At 34.6% G+C, this 9,310-nt stretch overlaps 2 protein-coding genes and 1 long non-coding RNA gene across 5 annotated transcripts; 2 read left to right on the top strand and 1 right to left on the bottom strand.

Moving 5' to 3' along the window:
- The first annotated feature begins 3,604 nt into the window (after nt 1–3,604).
- Nucleotides 3,605–5,676, top strand: LOC114880733 (reticulon-4-interacting protein 1 homolog, mitochondrial-like). Of its 2 annotated transcripts, XM_029197046.2 has the most exons (7): nt 3,605–3,738; nt 3,975–4,243; nt 4,320–4,552; nt 4,622–4,831; nt 4,906–5,018; nt 5,093–5,360; nt 5,457–5,676. In XM_029197046.2, exons 2-7 carry the CDS (start codon nt 3,994–3,996, stop codon nt 5,562–5,564), a joined length of 1,182 nt encoding a protein of 393 aa, XP_029052879.1. In that variant the 5' UTR covers nt 3,605–3,738; nt 3,975–3,993; the 3' UTR covers nt 5,565–5,676. The 2 variants fall into 2 exon arrangements, with proteins under 2 accessions (XP_029052879.1, XP_029052878.1); XM_029197045.2 differs by having other exon boundaries at nt 3,605–4,243.
- Nucleotides 5,655–7,649, bottom strand: LOC114880734 (tryptophan--tRNA ligase, mitochondrial). 2 transcript variants are annotated; one of them, XM_029197050.2, is made up of 6 exons: nt 7,420–7,649; nt 7,123–7,290; nt 6,680–6,942; nt 6,371–6,495; nt 6,011–6,281; nt 5,655–5,925 (listed from the first exon to the last, which is right to left on the bottom strand). In XM_029197050.2, the coding sequence occupies exons 1-6, from the start codon at nt 7,456–7,458 to the stop codon at nt 5,691–5,693; spliced, it is 1,101 nt and encodes a 366-aa protein (XP_029052883.2). In that variant the 5' UTR covers nt 7,459–7,649; the 3' UTR covers nt 5,655–5,690. The 2 variants fall into 2 exon arrangements, with proteins under 2 accessions (XP_029052883.2, XP_029052882.2); XM_029197049.2 differs by having other exon boundaries at nt 7,384–7,642.
- Nucleotides 6,393–6,739, top strand: LOC114880735. The gene is made up of 2 exons (XR_003790124.2): nt 6,393–6,485; nt 6,564–6,739. It is a non-coding gene; the product is annotated as an uncharacterized LOC114880735 (long non-coding RNA).
- Nucleotides 7,650–9,310: the final 1,661 nt, after the last annotated feature.

Below are 9,310 nucleotides of genomic sequence, written 5' to 3' on the forward strand. Positions count from 1 at the left end.
GAAAACCGATAATATAATAGGGGTGGCGTCGCTGCATCTAGGGTTACTGAACCGATATACCGACTTTTCACCTATACATAAATACATATATTTATCATATAAAATAAGATAATGTATAAAAGAACATTTCATTCTCTCGACGCGGCCGCGTCGAGCCGTGTTGCGTTACGTTACGTTACGTTACGTTACGTTACGTTACGTTTCATATCCTCGTAAACAAAACATATGGTACCTATTTCTTCGCTTTTTCACAGTAAAACTCACCGCGTTATCGTAAATCCGAATTATTAGGTTTTATCAAATAGAGCTTGAAGCGATACCAACTTGAGCAAATCATACTAGAAAGCACTTGGAAATAAAAATAAAGGTAAAAATGTGGAAAGTTGAGTAAAAACAGCTTGCTAAACACTATATTGATTTTGAGTGTGATGCCGTTACTCATCGTCCGTGCCTAAACATTACAGGGGGGTGCGAAAACCAGCCATGCAAATATAATTATTCACAGCCTAAAGTCTAAATGATCCGCGTCTCTTTAAATCTAATCGTAAGTACACCGTACCAAGTAGGTACCGTCGTAAAAAAGAAGAAATAAAAAAGAAAACTTTCTTAAAAAAGGCTGCTATATTTTTGATATTATTGGAGAGAGTGCACGATTAACTTTAGCAAAAGGAGAAAAGGAGAAAAGGAGCGACACCGCCTAGTCCTGGTCGAAGGCACCTGAGCCTGGCGCTCGAATAAACACTGCGCCAAGCTGGATGCACCACCCGTTCGTTATTCGATGTTCGATGTTCGATGTTCGATGTTCGATGTTCGATGCTTAATCAACGCCCCTCGCTATCCAATCTTTGAAGAAAAGAAATCCTAACAAGACAGATTTCCTTCACCGTTACGCATTACTCTTGCTGAGATAGGTATATCTCATCCTGCATGTTTCTATTTTGCTCGAATATTCATCTCTTATCCTCCCACGATATTTTTCCTTTTTAACCCTCTACTTGTCTCGTATCCAACCCATTCGTTTTTCCTTTTTCTACTCACCCTCCCCCTCTATCTCTATCTCTCTCTCTCTCTCTCTCTCTCTCTCTCTCTCTCTCTCTCTCTCTCTCTCTCTCTCTGCCCCATTGGTGTCACACCTAATTTACCCCACCACACACTGGTACAACACATTTTTTCGTTCGTTTGCCCGTACAGTTTCGCAAATTTACCATGTCTTTATCGTGAAACGAGACTCACCACCATTGGAGTAATGTTTTATCAGCACAATGAAGAATATAATATTGCCTGGATAGGTTTCAATTTTAAACCATGTTGTACGTAGTATCTTGTATATCGTATGTTGTATTTGAATAAAAGACGGTAGAAGAGAGCGGAAGTAAAATGGAAAAGGGAGAGACGGAACAAAGACGGAGATAGAGAGGAAGGATAAGAGAGAAGAAGAGGTAGGCGAAAAGGTAAGAGATGAAAAGATAAACGAGCAAGTAGATAGGGAGGGAGGGGTTAGGGACAGGATCAAAGAAGGGATGGGCTGCCGTGATCGTAGTAGAGGGGTGAGATCACGGTATCCACCCTTTTCGAAAGCAACTAATTCGGCAACGATACGCCGGTCAATCTTTCTAATGGCGCGGCCCGTTCGATAATATTCGGCCACTCGACACTTCTCACTAGTACCGGTATAGAAAATAAAAGAAGATGAAACGATTACGAGGAGAAAATTCCCGGTATTTCGCGCGAAATCCTCGCGGACGACGTAGCCATGGATACTGCAGGATCGGGTAAAAGAGGCGACTGCCCCGTTACCCACCACCCCTTCTTCTACGAATGCGCGCCCCTCGACCGAAAATGTCAATATCCTCTCTTGCTGCGCCCGCGATGCGCTCCACGTTACTCTGAACAGCTCTGCATGCGTTTTCCATTCCCCTACCCTTCGCCACCCTCCGCCACCCTCCGCCACCCTCGACCAACCCCTTTGCTCTACCCCTCCTCTCCTTTTCTAATCCTCGCCCTCTCTTCTCCTTCTCTTTCTCTCATATTCGCACACTCATACACTTACAAACATTTACAAATATACATATATGCCTGTCTTCTTCTTTCACTCTTTTCACTTTTCTCCTCTTTCGTTACCTTTTACCCTTCTCCGTTACAATATTCTCCTATCTTTCCTTACTTGATTCTTACTTGATTCTCTCTCTCTCTATTTCTTTCTCTTCTATCCTCGATTAATTTCTCTCGATTTCTGGGAATTTATCCCTTCGCCTACTTAATTGGCTTGTCGCACGAGAAACAGGTTCGTTCTATCAAAATTTTCTATTTACACAAACTTCTTTTCTTCACTTTGCAAATTCAAATCTTCCCTTCTATCACTGCTCTCCTCTCTTTATACTTGCTCGATTACACTCGGTCTCGACCGGTCCATCTTTCGTTAAACTCACCGTAAAACAAATACGGCAGCAGGGTGAGCGCTGTCACCGTCGTTGTCGCCGTTGTCGCCGTTGTCGTCGTCGTCGTCGTCGTCGTCGTCGTCGTCGTCGTCGTCGCCGTCGCCGTCGTAGTCGTCGTCGTCGTCGTCGTAGTCGTCGTCGCCGTCGTCGTCGTCGTCGTCGTCGTCGTCGTCGCTGTCGTAGTCGCTGTCGTGCTTCTATACCGAGGCGTAACCATAGTGATTACCGATCAATATCTGCCATGCGCATTCTTGTAGTTACTCCTAAAACTGAAAGAACCACCCCCGCTCTATTCCATCCTTCCTTTTTCTCTCTCTTTTTTTTTCTCCTATGTATAAACATAATTTCTCGATTATCCATACCCTCTATCAGATTCCTTATGACAAATAACAACTTACCCCGCAATTATTTCAACTTGTTACGATCAAATAATCACCTTTCTACTAGTGATTCCTAATTCAAACTACATACCTACAATACTTGTGTATTTTCGGTTCATCTTCTTTCGTATGCCATCAAATACGATTCAAACAAATTATTTTATCCAAACTTTCATTCTGAATTCCCTCTTCTCTATTCTAAATTGTCATATGTAACGATAAACTTATTTCCGAGATTAAATCCGATTTTAAAAGTTATTTACGTCTAACATTCTCAATTTTCTGTTTCTAATAAATATGTTAACGTTTGAAACAGCTACCCATAAATCAGTATTTCAATATTAATATGTTGAAAAACTTAAATTAGCCTTTACTGTATTACCTGTATTTACTGTATTACGATCCACTGATCGCTTAAAAAGTGAAACATTTAAAAGTTGCGTAAAATACACATGTGTATATATATGTGTAATGATTTCTGCATCACCAAGCTCCATCTATCCGAAGAAAACTGTAACGACTCTCTAATAAAGGCGCTATACTTCAATCGAGCAACATTTACTTATTAGACTATATGTGTACTTACTTAATTAATTTAAGTAATAAATAAAATACAAATAATTTGTTCGATAGAACCTTACTTATTAAGATGAACCAAAGAAATTAAAATTATATACATATTTTACATATGTTTTGCATACATATGTATATATATATATGTATATATTTTATATATACTACTTGAGATAGTAAATTCTATTATATACATATCACATATATCATATTATTCATACATACAACACATGTATACATAAATATATGCATATATTGTTGTTGGTACCGAGTAGACTGCGAGTAGTATGTATGTATATACAGTAGGCATTTATTCCAAACAACTTGGTCATGAAGAAACGTTAAAAGTAAATTTATCAAATTTAATAGGATCAACAGGATTTCGTATAAATACGAGTGTTCGTTTCAATTTGATTGCTTAAAAATTTATTTTCATATTTCCTTCGATCAAACGAATAAATTAATTCATTTCAATTATTTCTCTGATATAACCTGTTTTTTCATGCTTCTTCATTTATAAATGTTTATATATATATATAATATATATGTATGTATGTATGTATAGATGTATGTACTTATATAGATTGTAATCGCGATCTAAAATGTTAAAAAGATTAGCATTTCCTTTAAAATTGACGTACGGAAACGCACAACGATGTTTCCTTAGCAATTTCTCAATGAAACCTAAAGAAAATGTCCAAGAGAAAATGCAAGCTTGGCAGATACACTCGTACGATGGCTTGGAAGAATTAAAACTTTCAAATGTCAGAATTCCGGTGATCGCTAGACCAACAGATGTTCTTGTAAAAGTTGAAGCATCTAGTGTTAATCCTATAGACATCGCTATGACAAGTATACGATATCTCGTTTCTCATCGTTCTCTTGATCAATTTTTATTAAACATTCAGTCCATTTGCCATCTTATTAGGAGGATATGGCGCAACAGTTTTGAACTTGATGCGAAAAGCAAGAAATTTCGCTGGTGCTCCATACGATGAATTAGAACTTCCATTGACTTTAGGCAGAGATTTTTCTGGTATAATAGTATCGAAAGGACATGGAATAGGGGACAGATTAAAGTTGGGAGATCAAGTGTGGGGTGTAGTACCGGTAGAACAGCAAGGTTGTCACGCCAACTATGTACTTGTCGATAGTGCTATGGTAAATATTATTTCTTATTTCTAACATTCATTTTTGGATAACTTTTGAGAAAATGCTCTTTGTTCGCAGGTTAATTTATGCCCTAAAAATTTATCCTATATAGAGGCAGCCAGTATACTGTACGCTGGGCTCACAGCATGGTCCGCGTTATGGATTACCGGTGGATTATGTTACAAATCTGAGTCAGCTATGAGAAGGAATAATAAAATCTTAATATTAGGAGGATCCGGAGGAGTTGGAACTTTGGCTGTACAACTTTCAAAGGCTTGGGGCATGCATGTACCATCGTTTACAAGACTGACAAGATCTACATATAAATTGTGAAACGTTATAAAAACTGATTTCTTTCTTAGGTTGTTACTACTTGTAGCAGCGACGCTGTAAATTTGGTAGAAAAATTAGGTGCCGATGTAGTAATAGATTATAAATTAGAAGATGCAGATTCAAGAATAATTACAGAAGGACCGTATGTAATTTGAATGTCGTTAACGTATACAAGACAAAACATGGATGTAAAATAACTTGTCGTTTCAATTCTAGCTACTACATAATTTTAGACTGTGCCAATCAAGGAGCATATCATGTACGATCGAAAGGTTATCCCCATTCTTCTTACATAACTTTAAATTCCCCGTTATTAAAAAATATTGATCAACATGGGCTGATTACTGGAACAATGAAAAATATCAGCGAATTAGTGAGATACAATATTCCGATTAGTGAAAGCAAAGCTTCTGTAAAATGGGGATTTTTTACACCTTCTCAAACAGGAATTAAAGTACTTGAAGAGTTTGTTGAAAATGGAAAGGTGTGCTTCTATAACTATGCTCGACGTTAATTTCGATTCTTCTTCCTCTGATCGTGTCTAGCTAATACACAACATTTCTTTTACACGTTTATTTAGATAATGCCCGTCGTTAAAAAGGTATATCGATTCCACGAGTTACCATTAGCCTATGATAGAGTAGCCCATGGTCATCTAAGGGGTAAATTGGTCATCGATATGAGGTAGTATCGTTAGAAATAATTTCGAAATTTCAGTAATTTCAGTAATTTCAGTAATTCCAGTATTACAGATGAATTTAATTGTTCGATAAATAAATAAAAATTAAAAGTAAATTTTATTTCAAATATACTATTATATTTTGCGTATTAGGTTTTCCATTTCCTTCTCGTTTATAGATAAAATATCATTTTCAAAGCCAACACATTTTCGAACTTGATTCCAGCAATCGCTAGCAACTTCGGTTGCTTTGATCGAACCACTTTTCAAAATTTCTTGCAAATATAATCGCTCTTTAATAAGTCTTGAAAATTCTTCACGAATTGGAGTTAATTCTTGTATAAGTAAATCAGCCAGCATCAATTTATACCTGAGTTATAGAAACGAAAATATATTTATGTAATATACATACATGTACTATTCGTTTGTATTTCTTCATTTTTAATCTCACATACTTTCCAGTGTCTAATCCCTCAACTTCTAAGCATATTTGCTCTGGTGTTTTTCCAGTAAGCAACGAATGAATGACGAGCAAATTTGCAACACCGGCTCGTTTTTCAGGTTCATAAGTTATCTCTGATGTACAATCAGTTACTGCTTTTTTCATCTTTTCTAATAGTACATCAGGCTCATCTAATATATCTATTTTACTCTTTGGATCTATACTCGATTTTGACATTTTTTTCAAAGGATCTCGTAAAGACTTTATTCGTTCACTTGCATTCTCTGGAAATATAGATAAATGGATATATCAGATATTTATTCCCTCGATCTAACGATAAGATTTACCACAATTTGAGATTAAAAGGTTTTACCGTTGACCAAAGAATGCGGGATAGGAAAGATATCATCTTCAAACTTTTTGTTAAATATAGCAGCTAAATCTTGCGCTAACTGAATGTGTTGAAGTTGATCTTGCCCGACGGGAACGTGAGTCGCTCTGCAATTTACATATTTAACGTTACTTTTATTATCAATATTGTGTTGTTAAACTACTTTCTGTTTTAGGTTACTACGAAACCATGTATCGTACCCAACGAAAAGCGTATTATTTACATATGTAGATAGATACGTACATCTAATGTACATTGTCTAATATTGTTTTAGCGTGAATAAAAACCTACCTATATAGTAATATATCAGCTGCTTGCAGAACAGGATAAATATACAAACCTAATGGAACATTTTTTAGCATTTTACTTTTTTCTTTGAATTGAGGTAAATGTCCTAATCTTGGCAATGTTGTTAAGCATCCCAAAATCCAACATAACTGAGTGTGCATAGCAACGGTAGATTGCTGAAAGAGTATACTCTTTTCTGGGTTTATACCACATGCCAATAATGTTGCACACATTTCCAACACGTTATCGTATAATTTCTTAGGGTCCTAAAGATTTATTATTAATAAGTTCTTATTAAGTATTTTCTTGGTATATAAAATCGTGGTACAATATCATAGTGCGGCGGTAAATTAAAATTCAACATTTTTATACTTGTAAAATAATACAACAACAAGCATCTATATATTATTATATACATATTTCCTACGTATTTATCATTGTCTTACATATTGTAAAGTAATAGAATGTAAATCTACAATGCTCCATAGAACATCTTCTCCGTTATTTTGAAGTTGTACCCACTTTTGTATGGCACCAAAATAATTTCCCAAATGCACATTTCCAGTCGGTTGTATTCCAGAAAATATTCTCCTTGGATAATTACTTTTGTACACCTGCAATTTATTTTTCATTACTTAATTATTTAGATATTAATTATTAGATACGATATTTTGCGGCCAACTTGGTGAAACACAATGAACATTAACCTTTCCACTGTATTCTCTGACACAAGTAAAACCTACTCTTTCAAGTTTAATAATATTTTTCAATTCCCTCAACATTTTTAATGCACAATCATACGTAATTACTTGAGTATTTATTTGAAGCTTGTTAAAAAACCTTCAGTTCTGGAAGACAATATCAACATCGTATAGTGCGTATATCAGCGTATATGCATATGTATATAGGTATCATCTTCGAATTCCGCATCGGTAAAACAGCTCATCTTTGAACCGGAGCTGATTTAAACGCCATCTCACCTCAGTTATTGCATCCAACTAACGGCAATATGTATGCTACGATAGCTACATACATATACATATGCATAAGTACATGTATAATTAAACGACACTGACCATGCATGCATTCATTATTATTACATTTCTTTCCGTAAAATTGTATTTGCAATGTGGTACACTTCAGAATCTTTAAGACATATGTGTAGTTCCTGAAAAAAATATAACAGCGATTAAATAGAAAAAAAGCATTTTCGCAGCCAATTTGCTCGTATTATTTGCTGCATAATTAATAAATATACCATAGAAATAATGATACAATTATTAATTAGTCATGAAATAATAACGATTGCCCAGGTCTCACCACGGGGAGGTTGCTGCGGGTGGAGACCCGCCCTACCTCATCCCATCCACCCTCCATTTATGCAAATTTTTATTTTTATTCAATACCATCATCCTCTTGATGCACATTTGCAAAACGTTTTTCACTGTTGTACAAACGAACAACAAAAGGAGCATTATTTTTATTCACTACCTACCTATCTAAGTAAGTACTTATCTATACATACATATATTTATACGTAGATTTTTGCTTTTTATTCCTATCGCAACATTTTTTAATTTCGATTTTCATTACAGATCTGTAATTAATAAATATGCAATTGCATATTTCTCCTACATACTTATACTACTAACGTAAGAATATCTATCTATACGAGCGCTCGTAATTATATTAAAAGTTCGCTTAAATCTAACGCTTCCTAATTAAACACTGCAGTGTTTCACGATTACATATATCTTAATGACTACATGCGTATGTACATAAATAAGTCCAATGAATTTGTTGATTTTGTTGTCCTCATCAGAATAGAATACTTCCTAAAATAAAACTGAAAAGGATTAAACATAATTTAAGAAAATAATAAGGCTCATGTAGCCTTAATCATAAATTTACAACCTGCCTGAAATAAACAGAAAAGGATTAAATATTACCACTTATAACAGTCATTTTTCCTTTTCAATCATTTTCACCTTGTTTTACTTAATTGGATACATTGAATTCCATTTATGGACGATAGATTTTATATTACATATATTTCTTCCAGTCGATTATTCGATATTATTATTTCATGCTTCCTATAAAGATATTTCTCTGTAACAGAAACTGATTAATTGAATCCAGATAATGACAAAGAAAAATTAATAGCTGGAAAGAACAATAAAATTAGTAAGAATACAATTTTATAAAAGTCAGAGTGGTTGTTAATAATTCAAAATCAATTTGATACGAAATATTAATTTAAAGCAAACTTCAGTACCAAAATAAAGAGAAATAAATCAGAAAAAAATATATATTTGATTGTGAGTTAAATGATTTGAATTAAGAACATTAATTATTTCATTTTATTGTATTTAATAAAAATTCGTTCATTTCGCGACAAATAGCACACAATATTTTAATTGAAACAACTGCCTTTTACTGCAATATACATATAGTACTTACGTACAACCACGACTCTACTCGACTTTATTGCATTATCATTATATTATTCAATACACCTTTCAATGCAAATTTATTGTAAATTGTAAATGGAAAAACTGAAGAAAAAAAAAAATCACGAGTGGACTTTGCTTTTCAGGAAAAGAATTTGAAAATTTATAAAAGTAAATTTAATTA

The sequence above is a fragment of the Osmia bicornis genome, chromosome 7, assembly GCF_907164935.1.
Source record: "Osmia bicornis bicornis chromosome 7, iOsmBic2.1, whole genome shotgun sequence".
Classification (NCBI taxonomy): Eukaryota; Metazoa; Arthropoda; class Insecta; order Hymenoptera; family Megachilidae; genus Osmia; species Osmia bicornis.

Bases quoted from the DNA above. Each gene is read 5' to 3' on its own strand.
- LOC114880733 (XM_029197045.2), top strand. From the start codon at position 3,994: ATGTTAAAAAGATTAGCATTTCCTTTAAAATTGACGTACGGAAACGCA. The intron at 5,019-5,092 runs GTATGTAATTTG...TTTCAATTCTAG, and splicing joins AGAATAATTACAGAAGGACC to CTACTACATAATTTTAGACT. The intron at 5,361-5,456 runs GTGTGCTTCTAT...ACGTTTATTTAG, and splicing joins AGTTTGTTGAAAATGGAAAG to ATAATGCCCGTCGTTAAAAA.
- LOC114880734 (XM_029197049.2), bottom strand. From the start codon at position 7,458: ATGTTGAGGGAATTGAAAAATATTATTAAACTTGAAAGAGTAGGTTTT. The intron at 6,496-6,679 runs GTAGGTTTTTAT...TGTAAATTGCAG, and splicing joins GCTGATATATTACTATATAG to AGCGACTCACGTTCCCGTCG. The intron at 5,926-6,010 runs GTATGTGAGATT...TCTATAACTCAG, and splicing joins GAGGGATTAGACACTGGAAA to GTATAAATTGATGCTGGCTG.